The sequence below is a fragment of the Hesperophylax consimilis genome, chromosome 16 (assembly GCF_061612785.1).
Source record: "Hesperophylax consimilis isolate HC1 chromosome 16, BYU_Hcon_1.0, whole genome shotgun sequence".
In the NCBI taxonomy this organism is placed as follows: Eukaryota; Metazoa; Arthropoda; class Insecta; order Trichoptera; family Limnephilidae; genus Hesperophylax; species Hesperophylax consimilis.
Window position 1 is genome coordinate 7,742,196 of NC_142851.1, and position 25,839 is coordinate 7,768,034.

The 25,839-nt window shown below is 34.3% G+C and overlaps 3 protein-coding genes across 5 annotated transcripts in view; 2 read left to right on the forward strand and 1 right to left on the reverse strand.

The window, feature by feature from the left end:
* Positions 1-6,168, forward strand: part of Gnpat (dihydroxyacetone phosphate acyltransferase) — a 55,061-nt gene extending 48,893 nt beyond the window's left edge. For both annotated transcript variants that reach the window (XM_089640850.1, XM_089640851.1), the window contains exons 10-12: positions 85-258; positions 1,703-1,866; positions 2,157-6,168. In XM_089640850.1, the coding sequence (XP_089496976.1) occupies positions 85-258; positions 1,703-1,866; positions 2,157-2,304 (486 nt within the window). In that variant the 3' untranslated portion in view covers positions 2,305-6,168. The remainder of the gene's footprint in view (positions 1-84; positions 259-1,702; positions 1,867-2,156) is intronic.
* A 3,608-nt stretch (positions 6,169-9,776) lies between these two features.
* Polr3F (RNA polymerase III subunit F) lies at positions 9,777-17,037 on the forward strand. Of its 2 annotated transcripts, none has more exons than XM_089641443.1 (5): positions 9,777-10,012; positions 10,101-10,345; positions 13,724-13,928; positions 15,618-15,869; positions 16,789-17,037. In XM_089641443.1, exons 2-5 carry the CDS (start codon positions 10,158-10,160, stop codon positions 17,023-17,025), a joined length of 882 nt encoding a protein of 293 aa, XP_089497569.1. In that variant the 5' UTR covers positions 9,777-10,012; positions 10,101-10,157; the 3' UTR covers positions 17,026-17,037. The 2 variants fall into 2 exon arrangements, with proteins under 2 accessions (XP_089497569.1, XP_089497568.1); XM_089641442.1 differs by having other exon boundaries at positions 9,777-9,937.
* Positions 17,038-19,015: 1,978 nt separating this feature from the next.
* Positions 19,016-24,703, reverse strand: LOC149416641 (optic atrophy 3 protein homolog). The gene is made up of 4 exons (XM_089641444.1): positions 24,471-24,703; positions 24,217-24,385; positions 23,570-23,712; positions 19,016-22,245 (listed from the first exon to the last, which is right to left on the reverse strand). The coding sequence occupies exons 1-4, from the start codon at positions 24,610-24,612 to the stop codon at positions 21,893-21,895; spliced, it is 807 nt and encodes a 268-aa protein (XP_089497570.1). The 5' UTR covers positions 24,613-24,703; the 3' UTR covers positions 19,016-21,892.
* Between the last annotated feature and the right edge of the window lie 1,136 nt (positions 24,704-25,839).

Below are 25,839 nucleotides of genomic sequence, written 5' to 3' on the forward strand. Positions count from 1 at the left end.
CCCAAGTGATTTACTATTTAGAGAAACTAGTAATAAAAGCATATGTGTTCATATTTGAATAATGATAATTGTTTTATGTTACAGGAATTTGAATTCAGTCTGGTTTATATGCTGGAAAATGATGGAATCAAAGAAGTAGTCAGTTCCAGTGGTGACGAGTTTATTGTTGGTGGAAATAGTCGGTTGAATAGTCTTCTGGTTCACCTGTCGTGGCCTTTCCTCAACTGTCTGTACCGAATATGTGTTGTCTTATTGAATGTAAGTATACAGTACATGTACATAATTATAATACATACAGGAGAATACAAGAAACGCGATGTGGGCATGTTTACTGATCCAAAAGTCGTGCAAATAGGGCCATAAATTTCCAATACAAAACTGTGATTCTTCATCCTTATGAGATTCAAATGGGATGACAATTTGTATATCTTATCAGGCAACTGTAAGAGAGACAGACCACATCCTAAATGAGCTAGAACCAATAGGTAATAAGTCAATGGCGACATTGGTTTCCATTCATATCTACAAAGAAGGCATTTCTAGTGTGTATTATCTATTTCTTGATTGATTATCCCTGTAGCAGGACGTACCTGACGATATAAGTCATTCCTCTAACTTTTTATTCAATTAAAACAACACAACATACTAGTTAAATCAGCGATTCATGACATTATTTGGAGTAAAAATATAAGCTAAATTTTGGAATCCGATAATTTTTTTGATATTTTTTTTTATCAAAAAAAAAACTTCCATTATGTTGTCTAACTATCCTATATATACCTACTGATTTTGTATTAAGTGGAAAAAAAAACTTGCCAGAGACCAAAATTTCATTTACATTTTTACTCTGAATAATGCCAGAAATCACTGGTTAAAGTAAGTCAAGTACGTCCCTTAAGGCGATGCACTACGTCGTGTAACATTTTGAATCGAGCCGCTAACAATAACACCCCTTATGTATATGGCGATAAGGTTTAAATTCCCGCTTAACACCATCCGTCTGTTATGATTTATACAAGAAAAAAACCACCGTCAAAAATTGGCTTTTATTTTATTTTGCAGACATTCAGGCACAAATATTTAAATGTATTACGATCATTTCATAAATAACTTTATTTTCCACATTATACAATAAAACAATAACCGAAAATGGGTTCGTAAATAGGAGATTTTGAACTTTAAAGCAGTTTTTATAGGCATGATACATTATTTTTTTCTGGGCTTATAACAAAAAACACTTGATTATTTTAAAGGCCAAGATGTGTTCTACTCGCAGTATTTAATTAAAGCATATGAAACATTTCCAAGCGATCAAATTATCAACCCAAAACACATGATTTTGCATTGCTACGTAGTGCATCGCTTTAACACGTGTGTACAAACATATTTGGTACAAATGTCGTCTCTGATTGGCTAGAACATTGGTGTTGCCACTTTACAAGAGACCTTTCGACCATAGACAGGCCAATAAAATTGATTATCTGTTCAAGAAAAAAATTAGATATTTGAAAATGTTTGAAATATTTCACCAGAAGTAAGCGATACCCGTAACGATAATGGTAAACAGATTTATCTCCAACACACTTTTATCTATCTCTTCAGAGTTTGCAACCCACTTATTATATTCTGCCTATGAATGGAGAAATCCCTTTTTACTTGACATATTGTATTATTTAATGAAAACGTATTTTGTCGGTGTCAGGAAACTTCTGTGGAAGAGAAGTCGGCCCTGAAGTGCTCCCAGCGCGCCCTGGAGTGGCAGCTCACCAACAAGGAGGACACGCACCCCTACTGCCTATCGCTGGACTGCATCCTCAACTGCATCCAGGGACTGGTGGCGGAGGGGGGTCTCAACAAGGAGAGGAAGTAAGCTATGTTTACTAAGTGGCAGGAAACTTGTGTGGAGGAGAAGTCGGTCCTGTATTGTTCCCAGCCCGCCCTGGAGTGGCAGTGGCTCCTTCTTCTCCCCCACTTACTTCAACATCACAACATTCCCCAGATTGGGGAAGCCAAAGTTTCACTCACCCCGTATAGTTCCTAAAATAAATAAATAACCTAGATTTTTGCCTCTGCCAAAAACAATTTCAACAATACTTCACAACCGTTGTAATTGTAATTGAATTGTAACTGAATCATTGCATTTTTGTTCGTTCTAGGGTGAAAAGCATCATGTATCATGTCAACACGGCTAAATTGACCGATATAACGCAGTGGATGGAGCAGCTGACACCCAACATACATCTCAAGTTTGACCACTCCAATCCCGTCATGGTGGAGCAACAATCACTTCTCGCCAGACTTTAATCCATCGACAAATCAATCATTTTAATCACGTTAAAGTGTTGCATAACTGAAGATCTGAGTTATCGCAAAAAGTTTAAAATGCACCTCTCTTTCGCTACACTTTTACCTGAATTTGGTCAGTAGTGTGGAGGGTTGCTAAATAAACAAATCAATCAGTCATCGGTACGCATCGGAATAGTTTCCCCTCTGAGAATTTGCATAGGCATTACCGATGGTCCAAAGCATGCGGTCCATCTGGTGGGGATCAATAGACGCACTTGCATGACAAACTGTACGAAGAACCCTAAAATTCATTTGATACGATGCGAACCTTTAACAAACACCCTAAAATTGTGGGTGTAATTCTACCATTTTCTTGCCCAATCATTTCATAATATTGTTTTCATTATTGTGACGTAAATTTTTAAATTTTAATGAACTTAAAACTTACATTGAGTTTTCTCCAGTGTATTTTATATTTTGACTACTCGAGATTCCGTTTTAATTATGCACTGTAAAATAATAATTGTTTATTGAATGATTTACTGTAATATTGACATTTATCTTTAGTATTATAATTCTATTTTGTTTTATTACCGTTTCAGATTTTGTAAGTAAGTGTGTCACCAGAAGTTATTGCCATTTTAGAAGTTACCTACGTTTTTAATGCTTTCACGGTATTTTAATTTTATTTCATGTACATTTTATGTTTTATGTAAAGATTTGTGAGGTTTTGAAAAAAAAACAATCAGCTTGTTTGTATAAAGCCGCATCTCCTGCGACCGTTTCCAAAAAAATTATCTCAAACATTACCACAAACATTGCCTCAAACATTACCACAAACATTACTTTCATTTTTTTTCATTTTTGGGAAATCGACAGTTTACATTAAATCAGTTTGTACATAAGTGTTATTTAGTAAAATAAAACCAACTACGTATTTCCTCCTTGTGACTTTAACTGAGACAGCATAATTTAAATTTGTGAGAAAGGAATATGAATTAAAAAAAAATTATACAAAACAAAAGATTATATACCTCAAACAGACGCAAACATTCTAAATGGAGGCGTTCTGGTCAGCATTTTTGTTTGAAAATGCAATGTTTGTGTTTTCCGTGGCCGATGGAAAACAAGTTCCGCGCATTCGAAACATGGAAGGCAGGGAAGGGGATTATTTAATTTTTTGACAACCACCGCGCTGTGCGGTAAGTAATTCGCAGGAATTTTTGGGGTTATGTGCAATGAGTGAGCTTAATATTTTTGAGTTTAATAAATTGGCAATGTTTGGCATATTGTTTGATGTATTGTTTCATGTATTAAACCATTTTTATTAATTTGAGAACTTCTCTCCTGGAGTTTGGTGATAGGAAGTTATATAATAATAATAGTGAAATTCTTATAATATTTAAAATGCATATTGCAGTCAATTCTATAGATTGTATAGTTAGATACAGTGGTGGACCACTAAGAAGCACTACTAGATGTATGTTTTTGCCTTTATATGTATTAATGTAACCCTGGATCCGTACTAATCCACCACTGTTAGTTAGGTACTTAATTTAAGGTATGTATTTGCTCAACAGGACTGTGTATGATAATCGCCATGCTTAGTTAATTAGGCACACAGTTTATGACTAAATTCTGGCTATAAAACAATTATGAAAAACAAATTATGCTGATAATTTACCAGATACTTCCAGTATCACACTGGTGAAAGACCGCCATCCAAAATTGAAGCGTTGCTTGAAATGGCTTTAGCTGTGTTTAGTGACCAGATCTGAATAGTCTTACTCTTCCCCATCTCCTCCCCACTCCTTCAGCCATTCAATTTGGGACTTGTTCGTTTCTTCAGCCTACAGTCAAAGTACGTAAATTGATTGGTTAAGGCGATGCACTACGTAGTAATTTAAAATTATGTGTTTTTGGTTTGAAAATTTGTAGGCTAGAAATGTTTCAGATGCTTTAATTAAATACTGCAAGTAGAATACATCTTGGCCTTTGAAATAATCGAGTATTTTTTAGATAAGTCTTTTTATAAGCCAGAAAAAATAATGTATAGGCTGCTTTAAAGTTCAAAATCTCCTACTTACGAACCCATTTTCGGTTATGGTTTTATTGTATAATGTGGAAAATTAAGTTATTTATAAAATGATCGAAAAACATTTAAATATTTGTGCCTAAACATCCACAAAATAAAATAAAAGGCACTCTTTGGCCATGTTTTTTTCTTGTATAAATCAAAACAGGTGGATGGTGTGAAGCGGGAATTTAAGCCTTATCGCCATCTACGTAAGGGTTGTTATTGATAGCGGCTCTATTTAAAATATTACACGACGTAGTGCATCGCCTTAAGTAACTTTTTTACTACATTAATTAGTTTACCTTTTTTATACCCACATGTGGAAAAGATTTTTTTAGTTTTAATTATGTATATGTGAAAATAGAGCACTTGAGCATGACATCACGTTGGATAAAAAAAAAGATTATGATGTGCAATTTGGAATCAAATCATCTCTAAATGGTATAAAATAAAGACGCTTTCCGCGTCTGTCTGTTTGCCACTTAGTTCTTCTAAACTATGTAACGGATTTTGATGGGATTTTCACTATCATTTAGAGAATTTCTTTCGAAAGGTTTATGTATTTAATACATGCATTTTACATTTATAGAAAGTAGACAAAAGTCGATATTTTGAAATTAAGTCGTAAAAAAATATTTTCGGGCGCTAACATTACCAACGCTGACTAAACCTTATAAGATACATCAAAATAATGTACTATTGAATTGTATATCTTAGAAAGGCCTACAGAAAAGTCTTTAATGGTACATGTCTATCTCCTAACGATAATTCTCAGCAACACCGGGTACACGTCAGCTAATTCCTTATAAAATATATGTATTTTTTAACAAATGTCAGGATCATGATTCTTTTCAGAATACACCGGTGAGCGGTAAAATATAATATTACAGAGGAGCACTGTATTGTACATATTATCGCAACCAAAGTTGCAGTATCACATTGTGATACGATCGCTTGCGGGGTCTGTAATTAATATTCTATTTATTTATATGTATATCTGATTTTTCCAGAATACAGAACCTAATATTTGTAAAGAAAGGTTATAATATGAAACTAGAAACACCGCCATTACACTTAAAATTAATTTATTTAATTACATAGTTTTGTTTTTTTAACAGAACTTGAATCTCGATTGTGATAATTTAAATACGGGGGACTTACGACATTTTGTCTAAAATTATCAAAAATTTATTTATTTGTTGTGTTTTTTAGATTTTTATGTGGTTGTTTTATTTGTATATTTTATGCACCTACCTATTTGTTTTAAAAATAATTTCTGCCATCAATTACTAAGTAATAATAAATTAAAGTAAGTCTACATAATAACAAAATAAAATATTAATATTACTTCTCGGTGTTGGTTTTAAAATTTTGTAAATATGAATTATATTCCACAACTCTCAGTTTTTTCACTGATAAAATTGCATTGTAAAATTATTATCATTTTATTATTATTATTCTAATTATTTTATATTTTATTGACTTACTAAAAATCTTGGCAGTTTGGGTTTTATAAATTGTATATTTATTGTGTTATCAGTCATGCCAATTGTATGCTTGTTTTTGTGCCAATTAAAAACCTCCTCTTTGTAAAATAAAAACATTTTGTTAAATTAGTATTACAATTTAAGTATTATGATGCATTTCTCGAGGCATCTGGAGGGGCGCAATTTTTTATTATTGAATGAATTTGGTTGTTTTATGTTTGTTGATAAAAACAGTAAAAACATAACAAATAATAATTTAAAAGGTGTTCTGTAAAAAAATATTGTTGATTTATATACTTTTGTATGGAAAATAATAAAAGGATAGTAAAGAAGTTTTCGTTTTTCATTTAAAAATAAACCATCCTCAGTTTGCAAGAAATATTTATAATTACGTCTGATAAATGATTACATGATTATTTTTAACGATAAACTAATGTTTATAAAGACAAGGTTTTCATGCATAGCACAAAGGATAACAAATTATTATAAGCAATAATTATTCACCGGAAAATCCCCCACAGGGCAGAGACTATCTGAGTGTGTACCCTGCAGCCTTCTGATTGCCTGCAGATCAGATAGTCTCTAAAAAAGTTCCCAAGTGCGAGGAAGTACACACCCACGTCTTGCTTGCGCTCTGCCCTGTGTCGGTTTTTTTGTAAACCCATCAAAGGATCATCACCGTGGAGATGGATAATGGTATAAACGCAGTCATACACATCCAAACAAAAAATGTGCAATACGTGAAAAGTCTTGCAGTATATCTCGGTGAGGCTACTCAAAGTTATTTCAAAGTTCCGTACCTAAAATTACTTTGCGTGTTGAAAATTCGATGAGACATTAACCGTCATTTGAATTTTATTTTCTAAAAATTTAATTTCTCAATTTGCCAAGTTTCGGATGAGACATGCAATCTCTATAACTGTCATTTGAATTGTCCATTGATGTATTATACTAGATTAGCCCTGTCTAGTTAAATTGATTTTAAAAATAACGCCAAGTAGCGTACGTCACAAATATGGAGATGAACTTAACAACCCAACTCTGTTTAAACTCCTTGTACAAGCGTTCAAACTCGTAAGCGAAACCACGGAGAATTTGTTGTCAGAGGTGTTGTAATATGGACATAATTCAAATTTAAATATTTGGAACTGGGTTATTTTTGTAATTGAAAAAATGAACTTGCCCAGCAGAGCTGAGAAGCAAAATAGCTTACTCTAGACCAATAAAAGGTAAAACGCAATGCACAGTGCCCATTTCGCATTGCGACACAATGCATCGGCCTTTTCATAAATGTGCACGTGAACCAAACCAAAATTGTGTTGGGGTTATTTTTAAATGATTATGCAGTGTCTAGTCTAATTTAGTCTATGGAATTGTCTAATAAAAGTGCAATTTTTAGAACAAGAGTTTTGGATGAGACATTAACCGTAATTTGAATTATCTAACAAACATGCAATTTTTACAACGGGAGTTTTAGATAAGACATGCAATCTCAATAATTGTCAATTCAATTATCTAATAAAAGTGCAATTTTTAGAACAGGAGTTTTGGATGAGATGTGCAATCTCCATAATTGTCATTTGAATTATCTAATAAAAGTGCAATTTTTACAACAGGAGTTTTGGATGAGACATTAACCGTAATTTGAATTATCTAACAAACATGCAATTTTTACAACGGGAGTTTTGGGTGAGACATGCAATCTCAATAATTGTCATCTGAATTATCTAAAAAATTGCAATTTTTACCTTAACCGTCATTTGAATTATCTAATAAACATGAAATCTTTAGAATAGGAATTTTGGATGAGACATGCAATCTTAATAACCGTCATTTGAATTATCTAATAAAAGTGCAATTTTTGGGGAAAGTTATGAAATTGTGAAAGTTCGTGCTTCCTAGACTCGCTAACATGTTACTTGGTTATACTTTAGCTACTTTACTTTTTTTTTACATTATCCCCACGCAGGAGGCCCTTAGGACAATAATTTTTCTCAGGTCATCTTTGGGGATGTTGTGTGGAGGTATTTTTAAGGAAAGGAAGGAGAGGAAGTTCTGGGAAGGAAAATTGTATTAGGGGTGGGTAAGAATTTATTTATTGAATATCAACGGTATAAATATACCATGCACCATAATTCATGACACAAAATAACAATTAACTGTGGCATTTTATCATAAAATGACGACAGAAAGTATAAAAGGAGATACAAATACATACAAAATATTATCACCAAGGACAACAAGTATGAGTAGACTTACGTTATATTAGTAATGATTTAGAAGATATGATAGTATAGCTTTCTTGTACTTAGCTTCTGTGCAGTTGAACAGATCCGCTACATCTGCGTACCTATTACTAACTTCATGTAATCTAAGTAAAAGCGAGTGTTTGAAATGCTCAGTCTTGGAATTGTTACAATTAAACAGGGTTTTAGAACAAGTAGCTCTTATGGGTACATGAAATTAAGGCCCAAGAATGTAGGGATTAGTGTGTCCAGGAGTGACCGACTTATGAATTAATCCCTCCCACTGTGGTGCAAGGCAATAAAGAGACCAGTTGAAGAGGTCAATGGGTCTCCCTAAACCAGATTTTCCCAATCACGCCTCGCCTCGCCTGGCATCGCATTGAATCGCATCACTTATTATCTCGTTTTTTTTCCATGTGAACTGTGCAGTCACTGTTTGAAGCTGCCGATATCGACTACGAGGTGAATCGTTTATTTATGACTGCGAATATTCCTAGCCTGGGAGAAAATTATTCAATATTGGACTGCACTTGAAATATTAAGCAATTTTTGATTTTGTCACATTTTTATTTATCGTTATCTTCAATAGACTTGTGATTTTGATTTTTTTAATTAGGTACCTTTGCCACCGATCTTTGTCACAGATACCTTTGCCAAGATCGGAGGCTTGCTTTTAATTCTTCGCGTTTACGTATTCACGCTATTTTATTGTGTTTCAACTTATTACAATAGTTGAAAAGCAATAAAAAATTGCGAAAACCAATCCAAAAAATTAAAAGCAAACCTCCGATCTTCACGTCCAGCGGGAATGACCCAACTGACATTGATGACTATTCTCGCCCTTACCCCTTCACCCCGCCAACTCTACACTATGTCGCCAAACCGCCTTGTCCCACCACCTTGCCCCCACCATATCCCCTACTCCCCGTCCTTGGAACTCCACTCCGAACTTACCCCCAACTTTTCCCCCACCTATCCCTACTCCCCCACCCTTGGCCACCTCTACTACTTTTCCTCCCTAACCTTGCTCCCCCCGCCCTTGCCCCGCCACCGTTGTCTTCCCACGCCTACGTCCTTGTTCCTGAGAGGATTGATTTTTGAGAGGATCGACTGCTAAAGAATCGATTTGTCTATGACAATGAATCGAAATTATTTCGATGATCGAAAAGATCGATGAATTTGTATTAATGGCATTGGAGCCAAATTTACGGCGAGGGAAACTTATTTGACAAATATATCTTTTAATATACATATATCTTGTATACAAAACTTGTATGCAGAGCGGTGCATAATGATCCATTAACATTTTATTTGTATGTTGTTATGCAGTTGTAATGGCTTACGATTTTTTTGGATCTTTGATGGAACAAGGAATGGGATACGACATGAAAAAAATTAAATGGTTTTGACATCCTTCATACATCTTCCCCTGCGGTTTCAAATTGTCCACGAATTGCTTCGTCCTTAAGTTCGAGAATGATCGATTGTGCTCATAAATAAACCATTCTCATCAATTCTCATCATTCTTATTGTGCTAATTGCATTGCGCTCACCGCTTGTGGGGCATGTCTATGGTCACCGTTACTAGTTTATCTATGAATGTCACATAGAGTGTGAGTGGTTTATTTATGGCAATTTATGGTGTGAGTGGTTTTTTTTATCTGTCACTTTGACAATCGTCGATCAGTTTGATCAGTTTTATTCACTACGTTCACTACATGTTCACAATAAACATTGAAATAAAGTTCCTGAACGAAAACCTAGTCCGAAAAATTAAACACGTTGATTTCTGTTGACAACCATTCATATATACTTTTGTAACATCATTTAATACGCCACCGGTAAAATAAAACAATGTTTTTTTAGGTTATTATTATTAAAGTTTGGCTATTGGCTAAGCATTCCTTGATTTACATGTATTCTACTTTATATATTATGTGTATGAATAATTTAGTATTTTAGCAATTGAATAAGTTAATCTTAGTGTTTTATTTATATTTCCAGCCTGAATATTTAAATAAACTTCCTACGACTTCAGATCTTGGAACCCTATAATCAAAAATGGAAGATGCTGAAATAATTTCCAAAATAATAACCTTAGCTCAAAACAATCCGAAAGGCATCTCTGACAAAGATATCTCCCAGAATGTTTCAGAACTGTCTGCTGGTCAAAGAGTTACCATCATAAATAAACTTCTTCAGCAAGGAAACTTTGATCTTTTCAACCAAGGAGGCGTTCTCATTTACAGGTATAACAATAATCTCGGAAAACTAATATATTTTCACAGCTTTTTAAAATCATTCATCAATTTTTATTTAAGTTTCACGACATCAGAGCTCATAATTCAACAGCTTTTGTTGCTTTACCACACAAATTTTCTGGGTAAAGTTGCCATATTTCGAATCATGCTCGCAATTTTTTTTTTCAAGTATTGGATCCCTCAATGCGTCACTATTGCCAATGTCTTTCTTGGTCATCTCCGACTTCTTCCACCATTCACTACTGTATACCAAAATGTTACTGTTACTTTATTTATTACATTGACTTTAATTCAACTCTGTATCTCATTCGGGTGCAGAGATATTGTGTTAAGTATTCCTCTGTCGTTCCCTTACTTAAACAGTCCTGGCACTAATACGAACAAACTTTGAAATTTTCAGCGATATCGGTAAACTACTTTTTGAGTTGTACGAGCACAAACATACGTAGGCTAAATTTTTATATATATAATACTTGATTTCAACGTAATTACTAATGGAAACAACTGGTTCCATGATATTTCATCAAAATGAAAATTCAACACACATAATAATAGTTACATATGTAACCTATTTAACCTAGTTTTTGTTTTATCACTTTTCATGACATTATACCACTTTTAGTAGATGCGTTGAATTGTCATTTTGATGAGATACCCGGTCACCGAAACAACTATTTATATACCTAACGGTTCAGATCCACTCTCCTTCTGATGCCCTTTCCTGTGGAGATTGACTGTCATCAGGGCAACCTCACCAGTCACGCAGATTACCAAGCCATGAAACGGTGATTCATTGGAAAACGTATAGTTGTGTAGTGGTACGCCACTACTTGATTCGAACGGCATTCTAGAAGTTGTGTAGGCTTATTATTTATTTATTTATTAATGGACATCGTCAAAATTACAAAATAATAACACGAATAAAGTAAAATGAAAAATACAGGAGTAGACAAAGGTACATGAAAGCAAAGACATATGGTAGATATAATATAAGAAAATAAAGTGACAAGTCGAATCAAGTCAAGAATACGCCGTGGGTCAGGACCACAGGACACTTATAATATTCCGTCACTTGTTTAGCGACTGGCAAAAATCATTCTGACTTATCCCAAAAGTTAAGGTTTTGACTTGAGTTGACCAGTCTACACATTCTGGACAGTGGTGAATAATATCCATAATTTGTCGAATGATGGTTGAGGAAGAGCAGTTCATTATTTCTGAGTCTTTGCGAGGGGATATTGAAGGCTTTGCGAGGGGATATTGAAGGGAATGAGTTGCAGTAGAGTAGGTGAATCAATAATACCATTTATAATTTTGAAGAAGCAAATGAGGTCATTTCTTTCCCGACGGAAAATGATAAAATTATATAATAAAATTTATATTATATGGTAATAGTCATTAAATTCATGACTACAAATGATTATGTGTATGAATATGTTTATACCTGACCCTTCCGCACCAGAGCAGGGTAATGCACTTCCCTCAAACAAGAGTTTTGTGTAATATAAGTTGTTTTTACTTCACATACTCTATAATTAAGATAATCCTTGAAAAAGTATTCTGTGATAGGTTTGCATTTAAAAAATATATATCCCGTAATTATATATAATATATTCCATATTACTTGAATGAGTGCGGCCGTAAAAGGTGCATTTTACTGGAAACATTCTACAATAATAATATACGTTAATCAAATGTTTAATTTAGCACCATGTGGAAAACTATATCATACGCTCATGACACCGCAATAATATTTGAGAATAGTATATGGAATGAGCTTAACAACGTGGCCAATCACAACATAGAGAATATTAAAAAGTGACAATCTACTATCATTCAACACAGATAAAACTTTTATTATTCCCTTCACTCTTCAAGAAGATCTCACTGAAATTTAATACATATAACGATTCATGACAAAAATGTCGCCAAAGCTGATAATTGCCAAACTGAATGAACTAAATCAGAAATCACACATAAAATACCTTTGAATAATAAATGGAAAGACCACATTCACCTCACTGTGGAGCGATTGCGTAGGCTTATGCATATAAAATGGAAAGACCACATTCACCTCACTGTGGAGCGATTGTGTAAGCTTATGCATATAAAATGGAAGGACCACATTCATCTCACTGTGGAGCGATTGTGTAAGCTTTTGCATATAAAGTAGAAAGACCACATTCACCTCACTCTGGTGTGATTGCATAAGCTTATGCATATTGACTTACCTACCGATGGACAATATCAGTGGGAACATAACACGTCAATCGATTTAATTGTTGGCAGATGAATCATCTAAATGCGGTAAAGATCGACGATTAATCTAATAGCCAGGTACTTCCCCACCTTCCTCTTTCCCTTCCCCACTTACCTTCAGCCTCACAACATCCCCCAATTGGGGATGCCATAGTCTCACTGGCTCCAGACGGGAGCAGTTGGGACTCTTGTGAGGTATTCACTATAAAAATTCACTTCATTCATTTAAGATATATATGTATACTTTTCTATAAATCCAGCTAACCCACGGGGCGCATTTTGCACCTGTGTTCTAAAATTACACTAATATTATAGAACTTCCTTCTTCCGGCGCTAGTAAAATTAGAAAGAGTATTTATCGACATATTTTTAAATGTAAGTTTCTACAAATGTAAATATATATGTCATTAACACAGTATTTATAGGCCTTAGTCGTAAGTCACTAGATACAAGTCTTAGGACGGGTTGTTTCGTAGAATTCGAACAATTCATAGTAATTCAATTCGTATAGTACGGAGTTATTGGGTGGGGAGCGGCATACAAAACCTTCCTTCAACCATTAAAATATACTTATTAAAATCATTTAAAAAAAAACTATGACTCTACCCTAGAAATTTTCGAGAATTTAATGTCTCTTCAGTGACAAATTATATTTATAATGTATTTGAGATACATAGTAATTATGTTCTTTTCTTATGTTCTACTTGTTTATAAAATAAAATAATACTTGAAAACTCGAAAAGTAATCGACCGATAATGCTGAAAATTTCAAAGTTTGTTCTTATTAGTGCCAGTATTGTTTAGAGAGTGGTTTGTATGGTAAGAGAAGTCGGGGACGCCCAAGGAATACTTAACGCAATATCTCTGCACCAGAATGATATACGGAGTTGAATTAAAGTCAATGTAATGTAGTTTTACAACAACAAGTTTTAGTAACAGTAACATTGTGGTATACAGTAGTGAATGGTGTAAGTCAGAGACACCAGAGAAATACATTAGCATACTTAATTTATATATTATTTCTTTTGAGGGGTGAGCCCAAAAGTTCCCATCATCCTTTGATTTAATTTGATATATTGAATAAACATAGTATTATCACGTTTCCAGATTAAAAGATCCCACAAATAAGAGTTCCGTTAAAGGAGCTGATAATGAAGAGAAAGTGGTTTACTCAATCATAGAAGAATCTGGTTACAAGGGAATATGGATACGAGATATTCGCTTCAAGTCCAATCTGATCATGACCCAGCTGAATAAAATATTAAAGAATTTGGAAAATAAAAAACTTATCAAAGCTGTGAAAAGCGTTAACGTAAGTGTGACCATGATAGTGAATAATAATATTACTTCAATGTCATCAACACGGCACTACAGCCCAGGGTGGGAATTGACCGCCTGCACCAATGCTCTCCTCTGGCTGAAGTCCCTCACCATTCGCCTTCTGTCCTGCTCCAGTCCTCTTTCACAGTCTTTCCTCCTCTTCCTTGGTCTGTCACTTCTTACAATAACATTACTTGTATTTCTATAATAAATATATTTGTCTGGGAATTGCTAAAATTGGCCCTTAATTTATTATGATTACACTAACTAACAAACCATCACAGTGTTTCCGCAAGGGTAAGCAGCGAGGACATACTGCCACACAACACGGTCTTGGTACACACCCCTTGCCCCATTAACATTTGTACACTGTGTCATAAATACTCTTCTGTTTTTCTGACTCTGGTTATATGTCTTCCTCGGGCATTCATATTTGTGTCATATATTCTCCTTACACTCCTTTCTTTGTTCAGTCGCTCTACATGCCTAAACCTACTAAGTGTCCCTTTATTGCTCTTACTCATTACGCTTACATCAGCCGCACATCCTTTGTGATTCTCCGCATTTGTCACACGACCATACATGGTTTTACTACATGCCTCAGGGATGTCATTTCCACTTCATCGCATTCAGTCTTCTTTCATCCTTCCTCTGCCAGTTCCATGCCTCACTGTCATGCAACAGGGTAGATATTGTGAACGGCTAGCTTTTTGTTAGCGCCAAATGTGTTCAGTCCTCCAGCCTGGAGTTACCTGCATTTACCCTTCTTTCAACATCTCTATCAACCATTCTATCTCAAATAAACTTGCTTCCCAAACACACAAACTCATTCGCATTCTCCAATAAATATAATTTCCAACTACATATATCTTAATGTGTAGATGATTAACTTGTCACTCATCAAAAGCTTACGAATGTTGCGCTCAACAAGATTGTACATATAGTTCAAAGTAAATGTATTTTAAATAATCCATGGGTCCTTGAAAGTATTAATCAATCAATTAAGTAATTAAAAATGGGTTGTTGATATTTGTTTCACTGGGATATTGCTGTATCAAATCTTTTGATTGATCTTTCCCAATAAATTTACCCAACAGACATATCGGCTTATTTTATTTTTATTTAGCATATGATACCCATGCAATGTATTTTTTGATTATTACTCTGGAAAACCATTTATGCACCAGTGACAAGAATATTTTCCCGCCGACAAACTGTTCACTGGCATTGGAATTTCGCCCTAGCTGGAATTTTTTGATATGCGATTTAAACCTGTATGTCATGAGAAAGTGCATAAATTTTTTTAAGAGAATCGCTTACACTTGAAACACTTTAAAGTTCATTTTTGATTCCATTTTTGATTTCCCTCAAAAGGGGTCTGGTGTACAAAAGTTAAAAATGGCCTGTAAAAGTAACTCACACATATGTATGCACTTTTCGAATATAGAATTAAAATAATGTCTGCTAGAATATAATTATTGAAAGGTTCTAATTTCTGGATTTTTAGAAGATTCTTTTTTAATTTGTTAATTTTCTATACACATCTTCCAATTTTGAAAAGTTCACACTTACCATTTACTCGCTTAGGAAATTATGTTGTTTAATAATATTGATTCCAGGTAAGAACTCCTACTCCTTTCAATATTAATTAAAATTAATTTAGTTTTGTTTTTCATTCTAGGCTTCAAAGAAGAAGGTATACATGTTGTACAATTTTGAACCTGATCGTTCTATAACTGGAGGCGCTTGGTATCAAGACCAAGATTTTGAGTCGGAATTCGTTGACGTATTAAATCAACAGTGTCACAGGTTTCTTCAGAGCAGGGCCGAGAATTCTCGCAACAATCCGGCGGGCCCGCTTGTCGCTAGAAATGTAGCTTACGCCACCGCTAAAGATGTACATAAATTTATCACGGAATTAGGTATTAGTAAGGTGAGAAATTTTTAATTAAGTTTACTTTATTTACCCGGCTGTTGCATAATATGTGATTCATGAATTTTCACTTAACACATACCTTGCGCCAAAATTTGCTGCGTGATGGGATAGATTTTGTTAAAAAGGTTAACAGGTGTTTTTCTGTTTTTAACCTATTCAAAATTAGGTGCGTCGTATTAATGCGGAAAGGGCGTAGGCAGCAAATTTTTTGTTATTAAGTTAATTTTCAAGTTCTGTTAATATTTCGCTACTGGCCCATAATGATATATTAACAGAATTTGAAAAGAACTTTCAAAGTATTGAAAATTAATTTTGAAATTTGATGAATTGTTCAAATTCTGTGAAACAACCCATCCTTATGATTTTATTTTAAATTAATAATTCCGGCACAAAATGTTAACTGAAGAAAATGTATCATCAATTTTTTGTTGACATTACTCAAAATTTGCTAGATTTCATAACTTTTTCCAAAAAACTCCCTTTCTCCGCTTAAAATCCAAAACCTAGGGATCTAGGGATTTTTCCCCATAGACAATCATAGACAATCCTTGACAACAACTTATCCCTCATCTCATTGTGTGCTAAAATTGAAAAACAATTGTATGTACCCAAGCTTTCACTTGTTCACGGAATATGCAAACAATGTAGTCAAATTCTGGATCGCAATCAAAAACAAACTGCTCGATCTGAAACTGCATAGGCACAGTTGATCTGTAAGTTACGCACGCTTAGCAGGTACCTATTGTATGAAATGTTATAACAAAACCGAGTTTTGTATTGTGATTAGCCATGTCGGAAATTTTGTAGGTTGTTCGGAAGCACTTATTAACTGGTCGCTATTGATCTGAGAGGTTCTTTCATCACTTGCCGAGAGAGAACCCATGATCAGAGATATAATATTTTGTTTTGTTTTTAGGTATCTCTCGATATTGAAGACCTTGAAACGATTCTTAACACGCTCGTATACGATGGAAAAGCAGAGAAAACCGTGGCGCCTGATGGAAACAGACTATACCGGTCCATACAATCTCTTCTGCCGCCGCCCGGTCTTGTGAGGATGCCGTGTGGTGTCTGTCCAATCATCCACAAGTGCTCCAGGAATGGACTTGTGACTCCCCAACTATGCACGTACATGACGGAATGGCTAGATTGATTTTTAAAATGTTAAAATTATTATTAAAGCTTTTGAAATCATTTTTACTTTTATTTTTACCAACTAACCATACGAAAATGTGCTTTAGAAGTCACTACAAATTTCCAGTGCCTCACAGTATTGAAGTACACAAATCACGGCGTGTGCAAGTAAATTTTATTTGATTGATTTGTGTTATTTCCAAATTTAATCATTTAAAATAAGACAAGGTATATTTCAGTATCACCTTGGTGCAAGACAAGGGTGTCGCCAGCTTTCGAGTTAGGGGGGTGCTTAATTTTTATAGAGCTTACAGAGACGTCACAAGGAAGTAGTCAGAATAAACTAGAAATATTTACATAAAAGCTGACGTGTACCGGCATTGTTCGGGATTATGACAGGGCCGTCAGAAGCCGTGAAGGCGCATACTAAGTTTGGGGGCCCCTTTTGAAAGCGTATGAATATATTATTTTGTATTTGGAAAGGTCAAATAAAAATAAATGAAATGCATAAGACTACTTAGATATTAAAAAAAATACTTTGAAAAGAATTGCGAATACAACACTTTAGTTTCAATTCCTCAAAATTCTCAGAGCCTGTAGAACTATGGCTTAGCCAGCTGGAGTAAGTAACGAGAGTGAAGGGAATGGAAAATTAGTTACAACACTTGCAAAGTGACGGAGGAAGTTTTTTCAATGGTTTCCCCAATTGGGGTTAGCATGTGTGTACCCAGGGAGTGGAACATGAATTATTGTATTCAAAAACACACGGAAAAAATGCCGAAAGTGAAAATTTTTTTAGGTTGAAGGGAAAACAAATGCATGGTGTCGATTTCTATTTTTCAGAGAGTCTGCATCCGAACAATATTTAGACAAAAATCCTTTAGTGTTTTTGAATGCAAATATTTTAGAAATGTTTAAAACGGAAACCTAAAAAAACATATTAGCTTAACCGGCTAGTAGCTGAGTGTGTGTCAGGTGTCGGTTCAAACCACTGCTAGCAAAGTTCTCCATCATTGCACAAGCAACATTTTCCGCAAGTAAACATGCAAAAAAGTTTTCCGAGTTCTGCATCCTCGATGTGTATCATTTTGGTACCTAGCCGGGGCCCTCTCTGACATTAGGGCCTTATGGAAAATTTGATGCATTATTTGCCGTGTCCTCAATTTGTACCATTTTAAATGCTTCGCCAAAGGTGAATTTTGCCTTAAAAGGAATTTATTTCTTATCGAGGCCTCCTGTGTGGAGCTAATGTTAAAAAATAAAATAAAAATCCGAACCAGGCCGGGGTTCCCAACTCAAGGTTGGAACCGTGGGTGGTTTATTTATGTTGGAACAATAGGCAGTGCCTCTCGGGCCTAGGCGGAAGTTGGGCCAAGATCGAGATGACGCGTTACGTTTGTATCTGGCATTAAATTTGTCACATTTATCACAAAAATAACAGATTTTGTGCTTTTGGCACCAGTTATAAATGCATTTTTTTCTAATTATTGAAGACAATATTAGTGATTTCTAACCGAAAATCTGAAACAGAAAAATCAACCCTATCCCGGGATAGGGTCCCATTAGCTCAGTGGTAAAGAGCGGTCCCCGGCAAGGCAAAGATCCTGGGTTCGAGTCCTAGATGTGACCGTATCCTTTTCTGAGTGTTCTGTTTCAGATTTTCGTTTAGAAATCGCTAATATTGTCTTCAATAATTAAATATTACAATTTGAGGTTTTACTCAATAAAGTTATTCCAAAAAATAAAAAGCATTTTTTTCTTTTTTATCACCAATTCCCCACCTTCCTCTACCCCACCTCCTTCCCCTCCACGCTACCTTCAGCCTCACAACTTTCCAATTCCACAATTGGGGTATGCCATAGGCTTACTGGCTCCAGGTGATTTATTCACATTAAAAAAAGTAGTGTGGTATGACAAAATTAAAGAGGGTATCAAAAAAAATGTAAAAATACCAACAATAATTTGTTTATTATACAAATTATAAGAAACAAGTGAAATTACCACAAAAACATAATATTCTCTCTACCAATACATTAATTATGTATTTGTATTCTTGGCAAAAACATAAATATTATAATACAAAATGTTCAATTATTTAAATTCCTACGGAGTATATTTATTTTTTGCAAAATAAGTGAAATTGTTTTATTTGACTAGTATTTAATGTAATATGCATGTAAGTGGCCATTAAAATAATTATAATTTTGGCGAATGTTAAATTAATTACAAAAAAGCATTATATATAGTTCTCCCTCTCTAATCCGCCACTAATAAACGAGGCAAGTGTCCAATTAGTGAAAGTGACGGATTGTAGTGCATATATACTGAATATGCTAAAAATTAAAGTTATTTCATAAAAACAAACAAACACCGCTGTCGATCTTTTGTAAAACATAAAGTTTTTTATATTGACTAATTTTTGGGGTCAATTAATTAATTAAGTAATTTTTAGCCATCGTTTCGGACAGCATAACAGTGTCCATCATCAAAAGTTTAATCGATGTAGTAAAGTGTGTGCTTAGGTATGTAGGTGTCATACCGTGTTGCCAACTCCAAAAAGGGGTGGGGAACCTTTTCATTGTCGGGGGCCATTTGAATGCTTGTAGTATCACCCATGGGACGCACTTCGATTTTGGAGTCGGAATCCTCATCATAGTAATAGAAATTTTGCATAAGAGATGATGAGCTTAAATAATCGTTACATGCAGAGTAAGCAAATGGTTTCCCTCGGAATCCGGCAGCAGTCTGCATATTCGATTTTATAAACATATCTGAACACAAAACTGGTTTTAACTTAAAGTTAATCCTTGTGCAAATTCCCAACTTTAATTAAAACTACACCCAGAACACTTCCTCAGATTTTTGCAGCACATAGTCTGCAACTAGAATTTTAAAACTGCACTTCAAGCACGAGAATGGTTTCCTTCATAAATGCGCCTGCAGATGAATCCACAACTGTAATATTATCTGTAAGCGAGTCACCAGTTCAATTAGCATTACTCTCCTAATACACTTTTAATTTCTTATTAGTAAAATAATAAGAAATTAAAACGGGATGTTGGATCGCCTATTTATATGTCTAAACTGCTTTCTAGTAACGTAGATGCAATCATAAGTACCCGTCAGTTATGTTATACCTTTCTCTGGGTAATAATGTCTTAAAAATGTATCTGAAACACCGTGAAAGAAAACCTTTCTCGCATTCTGAAAGAAATTTTTTATACTCTTTTTTGTCGACAGCAGGCCGCAACAAAAGTGCTCACGAGCGGCATAAAAAAAGCCTCGAGGGGCGCAGGTTCCCCACCCCTGCTTTAAGAGATGGTATTACACTATAATTTAAAACAGTTTTCTGCGCTTAGTTTTGGTGTAACTGTCAATTACCGGATACCAAGAACTATTGAGCTCATCCCCGTCGTCTTTATTAATGTTAATTGGATTTTTATGAATTGCCTCCGTAATTAGGCGAGCTCTATGCGTTTTCCCAGGACTTCACTCTGCCCTGATTGATGGACACAATGCTGTCCGAAATATTGGCTAAAAAAGGAGGTGCGCAACATGGCACAATAAATCACTATAATACTTTTGGACGTGAAAATCTAAAATCATTTCTATTTTATTGTTTAAAGTTGAGGAGTCATGTTTATGCTTGCGAGAAGACTTTGTAAACTTATTCAAACAAAAAGAACAGAAGCACATGCGACAGTTGCTAGAATACGCAGAGTATTAACAAAAAGTTCCTAAAATAAAATAAATTAATCCCAGTGGTTGGTGAAATGGTAAACTAGAGCAAGCTAGACTGCGATAAAGCTGGGATCCCACCTGATCTATTCCATAGAACGATCTGTTTGAAAATGGAAAGGAATGGTTGCGATGTTTAAGTACTATTCTATTTCATTCAAACTTGCTCTATTCTATGGACGATTCTGTACAGAATAGGACAAAAGTTGAAGTTCACTCAACATTGGGTTTCTATGGCATAGATAGCCTGTTCTCACTGATAGAATCTATGAAATAACCATAGAAAAGTGGAAACACACCATAATTATTGTAACAGAGTGTGTGAGTAAGATAACCCAACCCATCGGTACATAAAGCTTGGCGCTCGAGTCTACGAACGCGATTGACTAATAAATTTAAAATAAGAATTCTGGCAAATTATAGAGCTTGATTTTGTGCTTTCAACTAGTAAAAATAATGGCAGATTTTAGCAGTTGTCGGATGATCGAGCAGCGGGTTACCGAGAATACTGTATATACGTTTTTTTCTACATTCAATTATGACGATATAATAATTTTATAAGTTTTTCATTTCTAATGGCAGTATATCATACAAAATTACTATTGAGCTTAAAAATATGGATGCAGAAAATTACCATAAAACTTTTCTGCAAGCAAGTCATGAATACTTTTAAATATTTAGGTAAATATAATTTACCTATACTACTGGAAAAATAAAAATAATGATTTTCGTATTTAATTCATAGCACCTCATTAGGTTATGATGTTTTTGAAACAACTAACGAATCCAAAAGATGGAATATGTTAAGAACTGGTAACATAATATTAAATATGAAACAGCTTCAGCTGTTCAATTGTGTTTTAATACTGTTTTTTTCTAAGAAATAATAGGATTGTTGTTGGCTTAAACTTAACATTTCATTTATTTAAAGTATTCATTTTATAAGGGTTTCCAATGAAGAACATACATGTATATACAGGTGAATACTTTTCCAATCGCAAACCTAAAAGCTTTTAACTAAAAACTACAAAGGTAAATATGTAAAATAAATTCATATTTAACATCATAAAACAGTAGTTTTGCTACAGTATTACTTGATATCAATAAAAAAAACATTGCGTTGCTAGGCTCATTAGATTGTGAGGTTTTTACAACAAACCTTTGATGTCGTGTTCAATATAAGAGAGTGCATTCATAACAATGTTGGGCTTTCTCTCATAAGTTGAGCTAGATTTGATAGGTATTGTTTTCTTGTTCATCTCAGCTTGGGAGGTGTTCAGGATGTCTAATTCTACATAGTTCAAAGACTTCATGACAATGCCGCTGTCTGGAAAGGGCACAGCTTTGGAATCTTTAGGTCCAGAGTGATCAGAGTGTTCGGGGGTGATGAGGGAAGATAACACTTCCTCATTCAACTTCGGAAGAGAACCCTCGGGAGGGGGCTCGTCAGAATCCTTTGGATCTTTCTTCGCAATCCACGGCTTCACCACTACTCTGCTTTCTGAAAATAAGAAAAATATTGCGATCAAACTAAATAACGAAGGGGAGGATAGACTGCATGGAGCGAGACGGGAAGAATGGTACAGGCCAAATCCCACCCTGGTATGTAGTGCAGTGGTAATGAAACAAACTAACTTAGTTATCTCAATAATGGAGCAGTGGCGGCTCGTTACTTTTGGGTGCACTTGAGTGCTAATAATACAAAAAATGCATTATTGATGTTGTTGTACCTAAAAACTTTTTTTGTATGTGTAGATTTTAAGGAAATCCGTGCGGCTCACGGCCAAACTGAAATTTCCTGAAAATCTTCATACAAAAAATCAAATTTTCGAAGAAAAAAAAAAATGTCATTTTCAGCTACAACAACATCAATAATGCTATTTTTTGTAATATTAGTACTCTATTACACCCAAAAGTTACGAGCCGCCACTGTAATGAAGTATGTTATGTATACATATTTTAACAACATATTGCCGGTGTAAATGCTATCCATTCAATCGTCTTCCAGCCATGTTTGCGACTGTGTACAAAGTAAAATGAATCACAGACCGCGGGAATTACCCGTAGGTTAAAAAAAAAAACAAATCTTAATCGATTATTTCAACAAACATCCCAAATTTGGTTCTGACTTTTGAAATAGAAGACATATCCACATATCCAATGACAACCTTGGTGAACTTTATTAAAGGGACCGGATTACTGTGAAAAGGGTAAAATGGGAGATAGTATATACAGTGGGCCTATGGCCTAAGTGCTCACGGGAACCTTACGTCAACCATCTCCTATGTTTAAAGAAAAAAAAAAAAAAAAACTGAATTAGGTTAAAATTTAGAAAAATAATGCTTACATGTAGAATGTACCTAATGCGATATTTTACCATTTAAAATTTACAGTTTTAAAGCTCAGGAAACTATAATTGCAGAGTTATTCCGCAAAAAGTTTCAATGTTGGGCAGCCGGGAGCAAAATACTAATAATGACGCATTTTATTTAATAAATGTGCAGAACCCGCTTGTGCCGAAATAGGTTATCACGTGGTTGCCTCCAGCCGTCGAAATAGAACACAAATATAGCATTAGGACACATCGAGTACTATTTCCATTAGAAATATTTATTTAGAAAGTTAAAATGATTTGAGATATTTGTAAACAATTATTTGCAAATTTTCTCGTTTTTTCCTTTACACCTTTCAATTCTATTTGGTGATCAATTAGCTAGGAAGCTGAGACTTTTGGATTAATGGGATGTTAAAAAGATCTATATCATAATAAGTCTAAAAACAAGGTTATCTGATCAATTATAAGTAAAGTGATATTATATAAATACCTAAATCATCAATAACTCTGTGCATCTGGCGCAGTTGGGTGTCTTGACTTTGCACCGTGAAGTACAGCTCCTTGACGGTGTTCACCAGGTAGGTCATTTCATTCAGGCGCTCTTCTTCCTTCACCGCTTCCTTCTTAGAGCTCCTAAAATTATATTATAACAAAACGTAATGTGTATTATTTTAAGTGATGAAGCACAGTATATAAGCTTACACAAACAAAAATATTTTAAGTGATATGAAGCATTATGGTAATCATAATAATATGACCATTACGCTTGACAGCTGATCACAATTTGATTGAAAGCTCAACCATTGGAATGCCAATTGCTTTCCAATTTCGGAAACTGAAGTAATTATTTAAATAATAAGTAACTAATTGTTATCAAACTGATAAACAGTGGTTTTTCAATTAAAAGTGCGTTTAAGCCATTTCCCTATTTTCTGTATATTTACCAAAAATAGTATGAAATCTACGGTAAGTAGTTTCCTCAGAATAGCTAGTTATATTCAGAGTAAGTTCTTATTATTTCAGAGATCAACACAACATAATAAAATGATAATATTTTTATTGCACAATCAGTCAGAGGAATGATGTTTAACCTCATTCCGTGAATTTAATATGCATGAAGTATTTCATATTATTTACCTGTTGTATTCGAATATAAGAACGCCGGCACCGATAACAAATATAATTCCTTCTCCGAGTAAATTCGCTCCCAGTTCAATGGCTTGCTGCTCATTCAGTGTTGGAATATTCACAGGCTTTCCAAGATTCATTATCCACATTTTAGATTTAATTTCGCACCAATTGTAGACTGGAAAAGATTAAAACATATTTAAACAAAAATTATGTTATTATCTATTTTCGTTGATTGCATCCACAAAAGTTGGGCAACTCACATTGGGCCGGAGGCATGCATACATAAGTTCTAAAGAAGGCATTATTCTTTGCTCTCTCCTTGACAATATTGGCTATAGGTTTACTGATCTGCTTAAAAAGTAATACACCTAGTTTAATAGCAGGAAAGGCACCCACGACCATTTTTAGCTAAAATTATATATCTCTTTCATATGTAGAAAGTGACATCTGCCAAACAGCAAGTGTTGCTTACATAAATAAACCACTCTCGTTGCTTACCATTGCAACATAAATAAATATATTCATTTTACCATAAATAAACCTCACCCATTCATTAGTCATTACATGTTTCAACCAAAAAATACTAGTTCATAAATAAACCATTCTCTACTAGTTGTTTATTATTTTGTAGTGAAACGGCAAATGAGCACATACCTAGAGGAATAATTTTTTTTAAATATTTTATACATTCAAAATACTTTCATGGGTTATGGGGTGGATAAAAGTAATTTACATATAAACCTACTTATTTTGCTGTTGATTATCAATTTTAAATTATCAAAAAATTACTTTCAACAAGTTGTTCTGGATAGCAATGTATAAAAATATAATTAACGATAATAAATATTTCGTTTTTAAAGAAAATCTGGATGTTTCTTAATGCTTTGAGGGATAATCAAAAAAATACGGACGGGTTGTTTCGGAGAATTTGAACAATTCATCAAATTTCAACGTTAATTTTCAAGTTCTGTGAAAGATTTTTTCAAGTTCTGTTTTATTTCAGTTTTGTCAAGCAACTAGACTACAATGATATAATAACAGAACATGAATAGGACTTTCACAGAACCCGAAAATGAACGTTGAAATTTGATGAATTGTTCAAATTCTCCGAAACAACCCGTCCGTTTATCGATGATTGGTCAAAGAAATTATTGTCTCTTTTATTTAAATAAAACACTCGTTCTGTCATTAAATTAACATTAATCTCCTTTAGACAATAAAAGTATTGATCAGAATTTAGTGATTGGGATGAGTAATACAATTTACTATTCATTTTCACAAAATGATTTGTCATTGTATTAAACCCCCTACGGACCACTCAATTTGGTTGGTTCAACCGTTGTGCTTCAACCGTTGAGTGTTGAGTACGAACGACGCGATGGTTGGTTCAATTTCACCAGTTGCTACTCTGGGGAACACTCAGCATGCCTGCTACTTTATGAAAACATGCGATCGCTCTAGCTTATCTTTAACTATTAAAAATGACTAACAGAACCAAAAAAATCAGTCAGATGATGCTACTAAAATTTTGTATTTTACGTTTTGATTTGTTGCATTTTTTTCAATACATTTCAACTACTCCAAAAGGATCGCAAATCTTGCTTGTAATACAAACAACTGTGCAGACTG

What these genes read in the sequence shown, in the direction of transcription:
- Polr3F (XM_089641443.1), top strand. Translation starts at nt 10,158, where the DNA reads ATGGAAGATGCTGAAATAATTTCCAAAATAATAACCTTAGCTCAAAAC. An exon ending in AAGCTGTGAAAAGCGTTAAC is followed by an intron (nt 13,929 to 15,617) that starts GTAAGTGTGACC and finishes TTTTCATTCTAG; the next exon opens with GCTTCAAAGAAGAAGGTATA. An exon ending in CGGAATTAGGTATTAGTAAG is followed by an intron (nt 15,870 to 16,788) that starts GTGAGAAATTTT and finishes TTTTGTTTTTAG; the next exon opens with GTATCTCTCGATATTGAAGA.
- LOC149416641 (XM_089641444.1), bottom strand. Translation starts at nt 24,612, where the DNA reads ATGGTCGTGGGTGCCTTTCCTGCTATTAAACTAGGTGTATTACTTTTT. An exon ending in ATGCATGCCTCCGGCCCAAT is followed by an intron (nt 24,386 to 24,470) that starts GTGAGTTGCCCA and finishes AATCTTTTCCAG; the next exon opens with TCTACAATTGGTGCGAAATT. An exon ending in CAGAGTTATTGATGATTTAG is followed by an intron (nt 22,246 to 23,569) that starts GTATTTATATAA and finishes TCTTATTTTCAG; the next exon opens with AAAGCAGAGTAGTGGTGAAG.